The sequence below is a fragment of the Odocoileus virginianus genome, chromosome 21 (assembly GCF_023699985.2).
Source record: "Odocoileus virginianus isolate 20LAN1187 ecotype Illinois chromosome 21, Ovbor_1.2, whole genome shotgun sequence".
NCBI lineage: Eukaryota > Metazoa > Chordata > Mammalia > Artiodactyla > Cervidae > Odocoileus > Odocoileus virginianus.
In genome coordinates this window covers 3,308,862-3,327,414 of record NC_069694.1, presented here as the reverse complement: position 1 = coordinate 3,327,414, position 18,553 = coordinate 3,308,862, and the positions used below count along the sequence as shown (strand labels likewise).

General features: G+C 40.9%; 1 protein-coding gene and 1 long non-coding RNA gene across 3 annotated transcripts in view; one reads left to right on the top strand and one right to left on the bottom strand.

Annotated features, from left to right (window-relative positions):
- Positions 1-10,597, bottom strand: part of KCTD8 (potassium channel tetramerization domain containing 8) — a 257,630-nt gene extending 247,033 nt beyond the window's left edge. Inside the window, exon 1 of the mRNA XM_020869383.2 lies at positions 9,350-10,597. Coding sequence (XP_020725042.2) covers positions 9,350-10,301 — 952 coding nt within the window. The 5' untranslated portion in view covers positions 10,302-10,597. The remainder of the gene's footprint in view (positions 1-9,349) is intronic.
- Positions 9,399-18,066, top strand: LOC139030191 (uncharacterized). Of its 2 annotated transcripts, none has more exons than XR_011482472.1 (2): positions 9,399-9,485; positions 15,729-18,066. It is a non-coding gene; the product is annotated as an uncharacterized lncRNA (long non-coding RNA). The 2 variants fall into 2 exon arrangements; XR_011482473.1 differs by lacking the exon at positions 9,399-9,485 and adding an exon at positions 11,078-12,359.
- The last annotated feature ends 487 nt before the right edge of the window (positions 18,067-18,553 follow it).

The following is an 18,553-nucleotide window of genomic DNA, read 5'->3' as shown; positions in this document are numbered from 1 at the left end:
GTTGTTACCAGAGGAATGAGGGGGTGGAGGAAATAAGGAGATGTTGGTCAAAGGGAAGAAACATCCAGTTACCAGTTGAATCAGTTCTGGGAATATAACCCATAGCACTGGGATTATAGATAAAAGTACTGTACTACATACTTGAAAGTTGCTAAGAGAGTAGACCTTACATGTTCTTGCCACAAAAAAAGAAACAGTAATTATATGAGGACATGGAAGTGTTAGCTAACACTACAGTTCAGTTCAGTTCAGTCGGTCAGTCCTGTCCAACTCTTTGCGACCCCGTGGACCACAGCACGCCAGGCCTCCCTGTCCATCACCAGCTCCCAGAGCCCATCCAAACCCATGTCCATCGAGTTGGTGATGCCATCCAGCCATCTCGTCCTCTGTCGTCCCCTCTCCTCCTGCCCCCAATCCCTCTCAGCATCAGGGTCTTTTCAAATGAGTCAACTCTTCACATCAGGTGGCCAAAGTATTAGAGTTTCAGCTTCAGCATCAGTCCTTCCAATAAACACCCAGGACTGATCTCCTTTAGGATGGACTGGTTGGATCTCCTTGCAGTCCAAGGGACTCTCAAGAGTCTTCTCCAACACCATAGTTCAAAAGCATCAATTTTTCGGCACTCAGCTTTCTTTGTAGTCCAACTCTCACATCCATACGTGACCACTGGAAAAACCATAGCCTTGACCAGATGGACCTTTGTGGACAAAGTAATGTCTCTACCTTTTAATGTACTATCTAGGTTGGTCATAACTTTCCTTCTAAGGAATAAGTGTCTTTTAATTTCATAGCTGCAATCACCATCTGCAGTGATTTTGGAGCCAAAAAAAAATAAAGTCTGTCACTGTTTCCACTGTTTCCCCATCTATTTCCCATGAAGTGATGGGACCAGATGCCATGATCTTAGTTTTCTGAATGTTGAGCTTTAAGCTAACTTTTTCATTCTCCTCTTTCACTTTCATCAAGAGGCTCTTTAGTTCTTCACTTTATGCTATAAGGATGGTGTCATCTGCATATCTGAGGTTAACATTACAGTGGTAATCAAATTGCAATATACAAGTGTATCAACGCATTCTTATCTTACAAAATGTTACATGTCAATTATATCTCAACAAAGCTAAGAAAATTAGAATATAATAAGAAAGAAAAAAGAGACAAACCGTGACAAGTTATAGGAAATGCACTGCGTATACTAGGAAGAAACAGACGTATAGGATAAATGTAGGATTCTATGGCAAGAGGCCACTCAGTATGACATGATCATGATCCCAGGGGTGCACTAAAAACTCATGAGCTAAGAAATAAATTTTTAAACAAACCCAGTATAAAATATTTCATATACTTTTTCTTTTGACAGGGGGATGATCTGAGAGAGAAGCATACATACTACCATATGTAAAGTAGATGGCCAGTGGGAATGTACTGTGTGACCCAGGCAACCCAAAGCTGGTGCTCTGTGACGGGCTAGAGGGGCGGCACAGGGATGGAGCTCGGGCGGAGGTTTAAGACGGAGGGGATATATGTGCACCTGTGACCAATGCACACTGATGTATATGGTAGGAACCATCACAACATTGTGGAATAATTATCCTCTAATTAAAAATAAAATAAAATTTTAAAGTGTATAACAAAAAAAAAGAAAGTGCAAAATACAACTAACCTCACAGGATAATTAGGGTTTATGACATGCTCCCTCGCAGAAATGAATGATGAGGTGTATACAGACAGTAGGCACAGAACACCTAGATTCAAGTCAGCAGCTAGAGGTTCACCATTACCCTCAGAACTTATAATTTAACTTACTTATGGGAGAAATTTTGAAATCCTGTGAATAAAGTTATTCTCATCTTTAAGTAAGTCCTTGCAAAATCTCCATTGGCATAGTCTCCTACGACTAAAAGAATGATCTCCATTAGAGAAGTCACCAGCATCTCCTGCAGGGTTATAGCTGCTAACTGCTGACAATACTCTGAAGTCAATTCAAAAGAAGTTTTAAAAATGATAACTATAATTGAACACAGACTGAAGGGTTACCTAAAACACTACTTTCCAATTACTTCAAATTTATAGATATACTTCTAGAACACTTTAAGGATTCAAAAACACCAAAAGGCAATAATCTCAATACCCATCAGGTATTTTATATTTTTTTAACTTAATTATAGCAAGTATAGAATTCAAAAGCAATAATCAATACTTAGGACCAATAAATTACAAATTAACAAAAGAGATTTCAACTGAAATGCCCTCTTCACTTTGTCACTTTCTAAGAACATATAAAACATTTTCCATTTTACAAGGTAAAATGCATTTTCTACAGAAGACTACCTTAACACTGTTTAAATCTGTCAGTCTATCAAACTGATAGATATTATCTGTTCCCCCAAAAAAGTGGTAAATTGAGTCAAATGGCTTATTTTATTTAAAAATCACCCATGAATGTAGTGGCCTTAATCACTAAAAGTTAACCTTTTCATCAGGTAAAGACATAAAACATATACAGTTGGCTCTTCAATGCAAGATAGGGGCTACCAAGTTCTGCTCAGTGGAAAATCTGCTTACAGCTTTGTAGTTGGTCCTTGAATTGGAGATTCTGTATGTTTGGATTCAAATTATCGCAACACTTATCATTTGGGAAAAAAAATCTGCTTATAGATGGACCTTCACAGTTCAAACTCAGTTTGTTCAAGGATCAATTTAATTTTCCACATTCTTAAAAAAATTAACATAAATTAAGAAATATTAGCTTCATTCATATACAGCTCACACAACTCATTTTTCTCATTTTTGCTTACAGAGCTATGTTTTAAATACTCACTAGACATTGAAATATATTTGCCAAATTGATTGCATAAAACAGGCATTACTTTTAAATACTTAAGAGTAAGGGCTTTGCAATAAGACATAACTATTCAAATTCCAGCTCAGTCCCATACCAGTTTTATGACCTAAAGATTTTATTTAACCTCTCTAAATCATGGTTTCCTAACTGAAGTATTAGGAAACTAATGTCAAGCTAAAGGAATGCTTAAAAAAAAAAAAAAAATGGAAACAAAGTAATGTCTACAAAACACTTATCATAAAACTAGGTACACAGTAAATGTTCTTTTTATTATACATACAATGTATAATAAAAATAAAAAATCAACTCTTTTTTAAGCTTATAGGGAAAATGTTCAATATCAATATTTATTTATAATACTATCTGACAAAGGACATGTACTGTACTTTTATCTAGCTGTGCTATGCTCTGTCACTTCAGTTGTGTCCAACTCTAAAAAATTCAATGTCTTGTAGGAAATGGCACTAAATGTATAACTGCATTAAATGTATAAAACAAAACAAAAATGGCATATAAACCATCTAATAGTATTATCATAACTTTCAAAAATTATGTCTGTCATCTTCATAATTTAGAACAGAGGCTAGAAGGAAAAAAGTCATTTTATTAGAAATTACTGGCGATATTTTTAAGTTTACTTTTCTTTTATAAAATTCCTAAAACTTCATGTATTACTTTCATTAGCAAAGAAGAGTTGCCTTTGAACAACAAATTGACAATCACTTTTATATTTTAGACTAACTGACCCAATAACTTATATCAAGAATAGGTAACAATCGGTGCTAACTTCATACATGTAATTTTTTTTTCCAAAGACATTTTTTCTTTTTAAATAAGGCATACGTCCACTCTCTCACATACACATATACACATATCTTGAGTTCTAGCACTCTAAGTTACAAAAGGGAAAGAACTGCCAAATAAGGCTCATAGTGCCATTTTGTCTTTTTGCTTCATTATGTGCTCAAAGATTGACCCACACATTAAAGCCAAACACTACTAGTGTTAAGCTAAACCCTAACACTATTTCAAGAGATCAAGTTTACAGATAGTACTATGCCAAATAAAAAAGTTTAATTCTCTTAAACAGTAGCCAGTGCCATGACATGATCTCCAAACTTTTTGCACCCAAGGATTTCTATCATTTTCAGTCTCCTTATTCCAGTTATCTGCATGAAATAAGAATCTTGGTATTTTACAAAGTTATCTGTTCCCCATTGATTTGAAAATCATTCAGCTGTGTGGTTTCAGAAGAAACTTTCTCATGAAACTATAAAAATAACTAGTTAAGTCTCCAGAAGAAAAAGAACCAACTTAAAAAAAAATAAGAGGAACAAAGTTATTTTTTCATAAAACTGTGTTTAGTGATAAAAGTAGATGCATTTTTAGACAAGAAAATAATGTACAATTTTAAGGATATGCATCTAAATAGAGAGGTTTTTAAAGGTGTTTCTTAGAAAGCTTTTAATACAACAGGTTTGCTAATACAGGACTAAATAGCTATTTGAATATTTTCAACTCAACCTAGCTTTCTTCAACCCAACACAGTGAAATAAATCAGATTTAAAAGGGTGGATATAAAAATTCATTAAAGACAACAGAACCCACAGCCCAGATCAGAAATAGCATTGGCTCTGAGATCTGGCAGTCTTACACATCACAACAATTAAAAAAAAAAAAAAAAGGAAATCCCAAAGTTAAGGAATATCAGTTGAATGTAAAGAAATGTATACTTTTACACCACATATCATTCAACCAGCAAAGAATGCAAAACTCAAATACTGTAAGAGAAGAGCAATGAATCAATACTACCTTCTGTAAACACATTGATTATGAGAAACAAAGGATACATATAATGTTCATTTTAATTATGGGTAGCCTACATATCACACTCTAAGCAAATCACCTATTGTCTATGTAATATAACAAGCTTCCCAGGCAGCGCCAGTGGTCAAGACCTACCTGCCAATGCAGGAGGTGTAGGAGACACGGATTCGATCCCTGGGTCAGAAAGATGCCCTGGAGGAGGGTATGGCTACTCACTCCGGTATTCTCGCCTGGAGAATCCTACCCGCAGAGGGGCCTGGAGGGTTGTGGTCCATGGGGTCACAAAGAGTTGGACACGACTGAGGTGACTTGGCACACACGCATGAATACAATGCTAACATGAAATATCTTTGTTCTATTCCAAATATTGCTAAAAACAGCCCTAATTACACTTAACAGACATCCCCTCCAAAACAACAACAGAAAAAAAAAAAAGTACAATAAATCACTGTTTTCCTTTAAAAAAAGACAATCCATCTTCAGTATTAGAAGAATAATACAATATTTCATAGTACTGTATATGTCGCAGAGTCTAAAAGTCTTGATAAAATAATGAGTAATGACTGATAATAGATAAAAGTGTCCATGTAGCCAAATGAAGCTGGTATTAAATGTTTAATAACCTGTATATAACCTTGAGCATTAGAAACCAATGACAGGGATATAAGCACTTAAGGAGATATGAATCTAGCTCAGTTTCTGTCAGAAAATATTGCCAAAGTTTCAACTCCTAATGGAGAGTATTAAAACACTTCTTGGCCCTGAATCACAAAAGGGTTCTGTTGGAGTTGATCCAAAAGAACTAACTAGAATGTGATTGGCAAATCTGGGTGATTTGAACTCGGCCTGAAACATCCAAGTTCCAGGAAAGAATCTGGTTATTAAATTGGTAGTTTCAAACTTCTGAAAGTGTATTATGCTATCACTTAATTGCAAAGCAATTTTGTAATTAACTTTATAATTTAATCAGCTATACTTCCGGTGACTCAGACGGTAAAGAATCTGCCTGCGATGCTGGAGACCCTAGTTCAATCCCTGGGTCCTCCCCTGGAGGAGGGCATGGCAATCCACTCCAGTATTCCTGCCTGGAGAATCCCATAGACAGAGGAAGCAGGTGGGCTACAGTCCATAGAACTGCACAGAGTTGGACACAACTGAAGCAACTTAGCATAGCACAGCTCAGCACAGCATATTTACCATATAACAAAATTTAAATTTAACACTGACAAGAAAAAAATCTTTACTATAATTGTAACACCTAACATTTTTAAAGCTCTTAGTATAGGTCAAGCACTAGACTAAGCATTGCACATTAGTTCTCAAATTCTATAAAATTCATACTATAATAATCTCATTTACATAGGTGAGAAAACTGAAATAATTTAGTCAAGATTACACATTTGGCAAATAGCAGTGTCTGGGATCACTGAAACATTTGCCACTCTCCTTCCATCTCTACAGAAACTCAGGGGAAAAGTGGGGTGGGAAAAGGCAGTGAAGAGTTGAAATTGATATTCAAGTGTATAAACTGCAATTCTATAATTTTCAGAGTAGTTTCAAACTCCTAGATTCACATGAAGCTTGAATTTTAAAAGCTGTTAAAATGACTGATACGTGTTATACATTAAATAAATATTTTTGAAAGAATTATATCAAAGGGAAAATAAAAGATAATAAGACCCTGTCTGCCTCTAAAACGGTGGTCAAAGAAGTTCATCCAATGTTGTTGTTTTTATGAATAACGCTGACTTTTAAAAGTAGAGGCTACTAAACAAGATAACTACACTCTGTGTTGTATACTTACTCACTCAGGCGTGTCCGACTCTGTGGGACCCCATGGACTGTAGCCTACCAGGCTCCTCTGTCTACGGGGATTCTCCAGGCAAGAATACTGGAGTGGGTTGCCATGCCCTCCTCCAGGGGATCTTCCCAACCCAGGGATCAAACCCAGGTCTCCCACATTGAAGGTGGATTCTTTACCAGCTGAACCACCAGGGTATATGTAACATTATTACTTATACTAAACATGATGGAAATACAGAGCATTTTCATTAACCAACATTAAATGGAATCCCTTCCAATATAATTTGTGAAATGTGCTTCAAGCTATACAAAGCATAAAATAAATGTGTGTATAACAGGGTTTGAGATAAATTTTATATCACAAATTAAAAAAATGGCAACTATATTTGGTTGGTCTACAGGAATACTGCTTCAAAAGAGGCATATTTAATCTGGAATTATGTATTTTCCCCAACAGGATAATCAAAGGAAAATGCTAGAAGTTGCTTCCTTAGATTTCTGAGACTTTTATGAATGAATCTCAGAACTCATTTGCTGCGTGATTACTCTGCAAGTAGTTATTCACAATATAAATATTTTATTTTGTTTCACTTCTAGCGCAAGAAATGAAATATCCTAAATTCCAAACAATCTCTCAAATCATCTTTTGAATTAAATTGGCTGAGTTTCCAATTTCGCTATACTATCTCATGAGCACTTTTTCATAATTTAAAGAGAACCTTCTTCATAATCAAAGTAATGGACATTTTTCAAGTCCCCAAGTTTCTAGGGGAAAAAGACCAAAACTGTGAAAGATTCTGAAATGCAAGACCCTTAACTTCAGAGCACTTATGTTTATATCTTCTCTAACTAAAAGTCACTACAAAAAGCGAGAAATTCATTTCCTCTCATCTTCTGAAGTGCTTGGAAATAAACCCTTATTGAAATGCCATAAATGCTTAGATGTTAAGTGTCAATAAAGGTCCCTTCCTTTGAGTGGCTTTTCTGACTACTGATCTTTTTATTGTGTGACAAATAAGACTTTCATATAATTAAGACAATTAGATTTTATTGAAATGTAATTGATTTACAAAATAGTGGTAATTTTAGGTGTACAGCAAAGTGATTCATTTATATATATATTTTTCAAATTATTACCATTTACCATTATTTACCATTTTGATTATGAGATATGGAATACAGTTGCCTGTGCTATACAGTAAATTCTTGTTGAGTATCTATTGAATGTATAGTAGTTTGTTAATCCCACACTCCAATTCTATGCCTCCTCCCCTTCCCCCTTTGGTAACTGTAACTATTTTTCCTAAGTCTGAGAGTCTGTTTCTGTTTTGTATATAGACTCATTTGTATTAAAATGACACATATAAGTGACATATAAGACAATTATATCCTGAAGACAAATAGCTTTTTATCTAGCACTTCAATGGCCACTTTCTTTGCTTTTCTGTTGAGATGGTTTTCTTAGGACAATCAACACTATTAAAAAATCTTAAGTTTGGGGATTTTGTCACCCTTACCTCCAAGGTTACTAGAATATACAAACAATGAGCAACTGCCAATAGAGTTGAAAGGAAAGGTCCTTTCCACTTTCCCAGTCAAAATAAAGTGCAAAAATTGCCTGAGTCCCAAACAGTGAATGACTCAAATAAATAAATACAATGGACGCTGGGCTTATTTCCATCGTAGGCTATCAGTGCTACTCTCCCTAACACTACAGTAAAGTTTTCAGTCTTCCTGTATTTTGACAAAGAAAAAAAAAAAGTTTGCCAAATGATGCCCCCGCTGCCACGGAAGGTGCCTTTTCATTTGTCCAAACAGCTCTCGGGTTGCAGGGCTCCTCGCTTTATACGCGTCACTGAGGATTGTCTCCGCCCCGGCCGCCCATCCCCCAAGCCCCAGGGATGCTCGGAGGAGTTCGTGAACTTGATCCGCAGATCGCCCTCGCCAGGCCAAGTGCACTACAAAAAGCATCATGCCAGATGCTCTCCAAATCCTCTCTCTCGTTCTCTAAGTTCACTGCATTTACTCCCCCTGGGAAAGTGGATTCAATCCCTCATTCGCACTGGAGGTGCCCAGAAAGGAAATAAAACCACACGCGCGCGCGCACACACACACACACACACACACACACACACACACACGTGCACGCATGCACACCGTGTCCCTTCCTAACCTCCAACCCTGACAGCAGCACTCAGACAACCAAAGTCCGTTCCCTCCGCGCCACTCCGTCCAAAACACACAATTACAGAAGATCGGGGAAATCTGGCGCTGGGGAAATCTGAGGTTTATACGGGTCAAGGGAAGCCTCTTTTCCCCGGACTTTTGAGGCGCTTTGCAGACTTAATCGCCACTTTTCTTGTTGCCCACTACTGAAATCACCCATAATGGGAGGCTCCTGCGCGGACCTCACCACCAGGAGGCCAGCGGGGCGCGGCGACACCTTGATGCCAACCCTGTCTCTGGAGGGGCACCCCCGGGACCCACGTACGTTGACCCCCAGGAGACCAGCGGCGGCAGAGAGACGGGGGCACTTAGGCGCTCAGCCTGGCGCCTTGCGCTCGGGTCTCTTCCCAGCCCCGGGTAATAGAAGGACACCCAGCGCCTCCACGGGCTGGGCAGGGCAGGAGGGCAAGATCAGTCAAGTTGAGGAGCAGGACTGCGTGGGCACTGCGTGCTCCTGAGCTGTGGAAGACAGGCGCCGAAAGCCAGCCAGCAAGGCGCGAACCCCAAGATCAAGTCGGCCACGGTGGGCGGGGGGCGCGCAGGGACCGCAGACCCGCCGGGAGCCGCGGGGGCCGGCGAGGGAGCGGGGAGCACGCGGAGCCCGCGGGGGCCGGCGAGGGAGCGGGGAGCACGCGGAGCCCGCGAACTTACGGAAGAAGATGTACTCGGTGTAGCTGCTCCAGATCTTGTCGTCGCGGTACTGGTTGACGAAGGCGGCGGTGCCCGAGGAGTTACACGCCACCATGTGGAAGCCGGCCTCGGACAGGCGATCGAACGCCTGCTCCAAGTAGGTGAACTTGAGGTAGAAGCGGGACGTGTACTTCTCGGGCGGCCGGTCGGGGTCGCGGCTCTCGTTGAGCGTGTCGCCGAACACCTCCTTGGCCAGCGCGATGCGCCCGCACACCATGATGCGCGCCACGCGCCGGAACTTGGCGTCCGCCTGGTTGTCTCGCACCGTGGTGTAGGAGCCGCGGTAGCCGAGCGTGAGGAAGCCCGAGCGCCTGTCCGGCGCGCCGCCGCCGCCGTGCGCCCCGGGGCCCGAGGGGGCGGCGGCCGCCGCCCCGCGCAGCAGCAGCGCGTCGCTGCTGCCCTGCGAGACGTTGTCCTCCAGGTCGCTCTGGCAGCCCTCGTCGTTGAGCGAGTTCTGCTTGGTGACCTTGGGCGACAGCAGCTTGACCAGGTCGGTGAGCTGGAAGTACTCGGCCTCCCGGAGGAGCCGCTCCTTCTCGGGGAAGTGCTCCGGCAGCGCGAGCTGCTTGTCCCGCAGGTAATCCAGCACGTACCTGAAAAGGAAGCCGTCCCGGTCGATGAAGAAGCGCGCCCGGCTGTCTCTGGGCAGCTCGCCCCGGCGTCGGGCGCCGCCCCGGGGGCTGGAAGGCGAGAACATGCTGGCCAGAGTGCTGTCCGGGACGCTGAGCAGCGTCGAGTGCTTGGTCACATAGACCTGGCCCCCTACGTTCAGCTCCACCACCTCGGGGAAGGGCGAGGGCACGCAGGGCCCCGGGGCGGCGGCTGCCGACGCGCCGGGGGAGCTGGTCGAGGAGACCATCTCGCTAATGGGCAGGATGGTGCCGCCGCCGCTGCCCGTGTCCTTCAAAGCCATGGTCCCCCCGCCGCCGGCCAAGGGACCCTGGAGCGCAGCACTTTCTCCTTCCCGAAACCCGTGCCCTGCGCCCCGGTGGGGTGCGCCTGCTGCGCCCTCGGGCCGGGCGGCGCGTTCCTCCGGCCGGGGCGGCCCGGTTCAGGGCTCGGGGCGGCGGCGGCGGCGGCGCCCGGGCTCCATCGGGGAGCGGCGCGCGGGAGAGGAGCTCTGCGGGCGCCGCGGCGGCGGCGGAGGCGCCAGGAGGAGCGGCTGCTCCTTTGGGGCGAAGGCGGGGAAGTGTGAGAGAGACTGGCGGGAGGCAGTCTTAGGCGGCCGCTCGGCTCTCCGCGGGGCGGGCGGGAGGAGGGGCCGCAGCGAGGAAAACTCGCCGCCCCAGCAGCTGGCGAGCGCGCCGGAGCCCGGAGCGCGGACGGGGGCGCTAACTACCCCTGGCGGCCCGGGAGGCGAGGCTGACGTCAAGCCCAGGCCTGGGACCCGGGCCGCAGCTGTCATTTAAAGAGGTCGGTGCCAGCCTCTGGCTGCCGGGCTCCGGCGCTAGGGGGCGGAGCCGAGGGCAGAGCCTGGAGGGGATGCTACTTGGCAGCGAGTGGGGAGACGGGGAGAAGCGGGCAGGGATCCGACCGCGAACGGGAAAGGCCAGCTTTCTCTCCTTCATTCATTTCATTCCCTTCTTCCGTCCGTCCTTCTCTTCCGTTGCCCTTGTTCGCCCAGTAAAACTGTGTTTTTATGCTGGCATTAAGGTGGAAAGTGGGGTAGGGGGTTGGATTATTAAAAAAAAAAAAAAAAAAAAAGCTAGGCTCCTAATCTGAAATGACGACAAATGTTGGCAGGAGGGTTTTGATTGTCAAAAGACTGGCAGCGGGGGAGGGGGGTTGAATCTCTCGTAGTGGTTTTAGCATGGTTTTTTGAAGTGAAAGGCGAAATGAATGAACCTCTATTACATTCCGATGTCATGATTGCCTAGTAAACTGCATGCACTATGTGCAGTTGAAGAATTTTTAAAACTGAAATCTGATTTCAGTTCACAAAACTAATCACAGATTGTGGTAACGCGACGGTTCTCTCATTTCGTCAGTGTTTGATTCATAGTAGATGCTTAATAACTGTTTATGAAGGGAGGGACGGAGCCAGGGAGGAAACTTAGTCTGTTTATTCCTAGTTTCCCATCTTGATCTGTCCTTTGATTAATCTCTCCTTTTCCCTTTCAACTCCATAGTGCAAGAGAAATGGTTTACATTTTATTAGTTATCTAACCCCAAGAGTCAGGTCACAAATGAAAATTATAAGAATTTAAGCTCACTTTAATTTCCATTTGTACACAACACAGGTACAGTCTTTTAAGATCAGCATTATTTGTGATGAAGAGTGAGGCTAGAGATGCAAATGAACCTCACTTCTGCCTGTTCCTCCTGGGACATCCTTTTGTGTGCGGAAACATAAAGAATCATTAATTTATATAAAGTTCAAAGGGGAAAAAGTATACTGTGGCACAAGTAGATTGCTTCACAAATTATAGTATTATAGATGAACTTTATCCATTAACAAAATAATGTACAGATTTTCATGTCTTAAAAATTCCATATGCCTACTTAGGATTCCTTCTCTTTGAATTTAACATACACACAAACAATAAACTCTAATTTTTAAGAAGTAATAAATTATTATTTAGAGTATTAAAAACTATATTTAATTCATTGATCCCCGTAAGCCACATCCCCAGAAAATGTTATATCAGTTTTGAAGTTAGATTGCCTGAGACTGTAATGCGCCAGTGAAAGAACACAGTGTATTTGCCGAAGGTCTAAGACTTAAAACTGAGTGTAAATTGTCCATCTTCATGCAATCCTTTTATCCCAGCCTCCCCTAAATTTATAAACCAGTCAAATTAAGAAGAATAATTGGTTTTGGCCTTCTTCACTTAAAAGCTAACATCAGAAAACACCTTAAAATTTAAAATACTCGTTCTTGGGAAATGAATTAATAGAAGCTTTATAATCTTTATAGATGAATGAATAATAAAGTCTCATACCACTACTAATGAAGCTCATTTATCATGAGGTAAGTGTCCCTAATGATAAGTATGTTATAGACCATAGAAATGTAATGAAGTGGATGTATAATACATATGCATATGTGTATATGAGGTCTCCAGTATTATCAGGTTGCAATCCATGTTAATCTTTTTAATTGCATAAAGTACGCTTATAAGATGAAATAGCCTAAAATGTGTACTCTAAATGAATCATCTTAGAAATTCTTAGTGAATTGCATCATATTATGTATTACTTTTTTGAAATCTTTCAACCATGATTGAACATTTTTCCTTAACCCCTTCCATCCCCGCACTCCTCTGAATGTCACCCCTCCCCCAACTAGACTCTCCAGCCAAACTCCAAATTGTACAAATCCCAGGTCCAGAATCTCTTTACCAGCGGTTCATCTGGCTAGGAATGCCTTTCCTTTTCCACGAGTTCCCTAGTCTTTTCTCCCTGTTTATTGCTTCCCTGAGGTTTCATCTTAAAAAGTGCTTCCTCTGGAAATCTTTCAGACTTACAACAAACCAGCTGTTCCCACACAGGTGTTCCTATGCTTACACAAGGACAGATTTTTTTTTTTTTAATCACACTGATGTGCCCTTATTTCCCATCAGATAAAAGTATGGCATGCCTCTGTATGCACTACCCATCCCCAGCATCATGCCTAGCCCTTAGGAGACAGTCAACCTCTGATGAATGCTAACTGCAGAGAAGTGTGTTCCTATCACGAATGGACGACAAAGCATCAACTGGGTGCTAGACGCTGGGCTAAGCAATGAGATTGCAGAGATAAATACGACTAATTCCTTCACAACTAAAATCAGAAGAAGTGAGAATAGGATCTGATTGAATAAAATCAGATCTAAAGAAGAGAAAGCAAGAAAGGGACAAGCACTATTGGAGCAGTTGTTTCACTATTGGAGCAGTTGTTTTGGTGAATTGAGAAAACAGCAAATACTATAATTAGAACGATCTTGTTCTAAGCCACAGACACCATTAATGTTCCCTGGATCAACTTAATCACAAGGATTCAGTTCAGTTCAGTCACTCAGTCATGTTCAACTCTTTGCAACCCCATGAACCTAGCACGCCGGGCCTCCCTGTCCATCACCAACTCCAGAGTTTACTCAAACTCATGTCCATTGAGTCGGTGATGCCATCCAACCATCTCATCCTCTGTTGTCCCCTTCTCCTCCTACCTTCAATCTTTCCCAGCATCAGGGTCTTTTCAAATGAGTCAACTCTTAGCATCAGGTGGCCAAAATATTGGAGTTTCAGTTTAACATCAGTCCTTCCAATGAACACCCAGGACTGATCTCCTTCAGGATGGACTGGTTGGATCTCCTTGCAGTCCAAGGGACTCTGTAAAGTCCTCTCCAATACCACAGTTCAAAAGCATCAATTCTTCAGCGCTCAGCTTTCTTTATAGTCCAACTCTCACATCCATACATGACCACTGGAAAAACCATAACCTTAACTAGATGGAGCTTTGTTGACAAAGTAATGTCTCTGCTTTTTAATATGCTGTCTAGGTTGGTCATAACTTTCCTTCCAAAGAGTAAGCGTCAGTGATTTTGGAGCCCAGAAAAATAAAGTCTTCCACTGTTTCCCCATCTATTCACCATGAAGTGATGAGACTGGATGCCATGATCTTAGTTTTCTGAATGTTAAGCTTTAAGCCAACTTTTTCACTCTCCTCTTTCATTTTCATCAAGAGGCTCTTTAGTTCCTCTTTGCTTTCTGCCATAAGGGTGGTGTCATCTGCATATCTGAGGTTATTGACATTTCTCCCGGCAATCTTGATTCCAGCTTGTGCTTCTTCCAGACCAGCGTTTCTCATGATGTACTCTGCATATAAGTTAAATAAGCAGGGTGACAATATACAGCCTTGACGTACTCCTTTTCCTATTTGGAACCAGTTATTCCATGTCCAGTTCTAACTGTTGCTTCCTGACCTGCATACAGGTTTCTCAAGAGGCAGGTCAGGTGGTCTGGTATTCCCATCTCTTTCAGAATTTTCCACAGTTCATTGTGATTCACACAGTCAAAGGCTTTGGCATAGTCAATAAAGCAGAAATAGATGTTTTTCTGGAACTCTCTTGCTTTTTCGATGATCCAGTGAATGTTGGCAATTTGATCTCTGGTTCCTCTGCTTTTTCTAAAACTAGCTTGAACATCTGGAAGTTCACGGTTCACGTATTGCTGAAGCCTGGCTTGGAGAATTTTGAGCATTACTTTACTAGCGTGTGAGATAATTGCAATTTTGCGGTAGTTTGAGCATTCTTTGGCATTGGCTTTCTTAGGGATTGGAATGAAAACTGACCTTTTCCAGTCCTGTGGCCACTGCTAAGTTTTCCAAACTTGCTGGCATATTGAGTGCAGCACTTTCACAGCATCATCTTTCAGGATTTGAAATAGTTCAACTGGAATTCCATCACCTCCAGTAGCTTTGTTCACAGTGATACTTCATAAGACCCCCTTGACTTCATATTCCAGGATGTCTCACAAGGATGGGTCCTTAAAATCTGTTGTTGTGCCAAGACAAGACATCAAAGTTCTCCATCCATATCCCTTCACTTTCCAGAAAGTTTTAAACGATACAGGCAAAACTCTGTCTCTAAAAGTACAGCAAACTAACCAGAAAGGAAATTGGAGTCCAGGTTGTAATAAATAATTTGTAATTTAAAAATAATGAGTATTTCTTCACCAGGGTGAGAGTTACTTAAAGGCAGGAGCTATATCCCCTTAGGGGAGGAAGAAGACACACGGTTTAAGGAGAGGTTTAAAGTCAGGCAGAACTGGCTCAAAAGTCTGCCTTTGTGTCTTTCTGGCTTTGTGATTTGAGCAAGTGACTTAACTACTCTAAACCTTAGTTTCTTCATGGATACAGCGGAAATAATAAAGACCAGAGGCTTTTCACTGAGATCACGCGTTCCATAATGTGGCCATTCAAGTTTGATGGAGTTCACTGGTTTTACCTGGTCTGTTTCACATTGTTGCTCTGAAGGCTGAAAGCAGAGCCACACCCTAACTAGGAAAATCTGAAATTCCATGTAGATAACCGATTACAGTGGCTCTACCTACCTTTCTTCCGTTTGTCTCACGCCTAAGGTAACATGCAGCCCCTCCATAGTGAATATCCCCAGTATTTACAATTCTAAGCAACAAGCCTGAGCTTCTTTCCTGGACCAGGAGCTTTGCAGTTTTTTGAGCAGTGGTGTCCTTTGAAAATATCTTAAAGTGTTCTAGTAACCACTTTAAAAGAGTAAAATAGGTGAAATTCTTTCAATAATATCATTTATATAGCTCAGTGTATTTGAAATATTATCATTTATGTATGTAGTCAGTATATGAATTTATTAATGACATAATTTATATTTTTCCATTCCAGGTCTTCAAAATATGGCACGTGTTTCACACTTATAGCCATGAAGCATCTCTCTAGCCAAAAAGGAGGAAAAGCTCTAAAAAGAAGAAAGAAAATAATGTAGACTGTACCAGTGGAAGAATGTTTGTTCCCCTTTCACAGCCTTCATGGGCAAGTTTTGCTATACACATTGTTGTTGTGAAAAGCAGACCAACCCAAAAACGTATGGCCTCCTGCAAGACAAGAAGTAAAAGGTTTGCTGCCGTAACAGAGTCAAAGAGCAGATAGTACAAGATGGGAAGGACTATTTTCAGATTCAACATTTGGTGTAGAATCTGGAGAAAGTTGGAAAGCAGAGTATAAAAACTAGGTAACCCACAAATCTCACCTATTGGTTTTAAGAATCTAATAATGCTGTGGATGAAAAATGTTGCACATGAAGTATTTAGGAAACTTACAGTATCAGTGTTTGATGCATTTGTTATATAGCATATTCTAGCAATTTAGATATCTTACTATAATGTCATATGAATTCTTGGTTATATTATAAATTATAGAAGCATTATTAAAGGCTAGAGTTGATAAAACTCTATTTATTAATACTCAAAGTAATGAAATGTGTAGATTATGATTCAATACATCTAAGCACTTAATACCTAGAGAATAAAAAGTACTCAATATTTATGAATAAAGTTTTGTGTAAGCCATTTTCATATTACCTCGTATCACGTAAAGGTCCTGTTTTTGGATATAGCTATGAAATTTTATGGGCTTCGCCAATGGCTCAGTGGTAAAGAATCTGCCTGCAACGCAGGAGACACAAGAGATGTGGATTCAGCCCCTGGTCAGGAAGATCCCCTGGCGAAGGACATGGCAACCCATTCCAGTATTCTTACCCCAAGGACAGTGGAGCCTGGCAGGCTACAGTTCATGGAGCCATAAAGAATCAGACACAACTGAAGCAATTGAGTGTATGTGCACACATGTAATTTAATATATGGTATGTGTGTGGGAAGGTATGTGTTGGAGGTGATTTAGCAACAGATATCCTTGTATTTCATCTTGCACAACTGGCTGCCTGCTTGAAGCACTGCTTAACCTCTCAAAGCCTGGGGAGGAAAGCGTTAAGACTTTCTGGATAAAAATTTTCAGCTGGGCAGTGGGGATAATATGCTGATCCAGAATGGAATCTAAGCCTCTTCAGATAACATAAACCAGGAGCCTCAAAATGGTTTTGCCTGTGTATATTTTATGCACAATATAAATTTTATCAATTTTATCAATTCTGTGCTGAAATTTTAAAAGTTTCACTGATGGAAAGCAAATTCCAAAACATATGACACAGTAATGTTAATTTCTAATATCAGATTTTCCTTTGGAAATACCCCCAAATTACAAACTTTTTTAAATTATTTTTTTAACCAATGACTGGCTATTAACTGATAAGTTTGACACCATTATTAAAAAATTAATCATAGCAGGAATTCAATCATTTGAATTCACTATTAAAGTTTTTGTCCTACCTCCTAGGTTTGTTAAGAGGATTGTTTAGCTAATGACTGTGAGGTACTTGATGCTCCTCAAAGAAAGTTACTATGGAACCGAAATCATGTTACTGTCAGTTCTTGCCATCTCCTGTGATGCTGGTCCCCAGTGGGGACACAGCCTGAATTGGGTTTGTGAATATAATCCTTCAATCTAAGGTTCTCAGGTAGTAAAATGCATGATAACTACCTTAAATCTAAACAGAAGCAATTAAAATTTTAAAATAATGCCCTCAAGTAATCTACTATTAAAAACTGTAAATGTAGTGTGTGGATGGGAATGCTAATAATTTGATCTAATACAATATAGTATATATTTTCTAGAAAATTGTTTTCCTTCTCATTGGGAATTTTTAAAAGGATGACTGAAAATATGTCAAATGAATAAAGTCCTTGGCAGGGGTTGAGTGTCTGAGTCTGGGACAAGCTCTTCACCAAATTGATAGATGAGGCTGAACCACATGAAATAGCCAATTTTGTAAAAAACTGTCAAAAATTGGCAATTTAGTATGGTCAAACTTAATAGTGTTCAGAAATAAGGACAATGAGTCTAGCACCATATCACTAAATGCTTAAATGTTTGGAAATGCTTCATTTGTAACTTGAATTTTAAATATGCATATTTAATATGCTTAACCTTTATAATTTTTCAGGACTTTATAATTTTTCTACCACTTTACTTTCGGTTCCTTCAGCACTTAAGTGTAGCTTGCCTGAAAGACAGTTTATTTATATTTGGCTTGAATGTGTTCTGAATTATCCTTCTTATGTGTCTATTTAGTATACCTACCAAGATAACAAATTCTTTGCAAATGGACTATTCTCCAGTTGTTTTATTTCCAATTCAGTGTTCTGCATACACTTAAAGGAAGCTGCAATGATGATGGGCGGGTTGTTTATCTTCAGCATGACTAATTAGCAGTGAGACTACTTACAGGCATTTGTGGTACTGTTTAATTTTTCCCTGTACTGTTAAACAGGAAAATATTGATATTTTATACCTCCAGACATCACTTTAAAAAGAACATCAGTCAAATCAGACTTCAGAAATACATGCAAAGCACAACGCGTCAATCTGCGAGAGCATTCTGATGTAAGGTGTACACTCAGCCGACGAGCGCCGTTAGTGTGCCCTGTGTAACTCAGTAGGCAGCCTCTTAAAAATCTAGCTGGAAAGCACATTATGTGTTATAACTTTTCTCGCCAGTGAATGTTAGCATGTATTGTGTTTCCCGTCTCTCGTAACTGAAGTGGACCAGAGGTCTGAACAAAGCTGGAAACTAAATTTGAATCCCAGTCCTACCA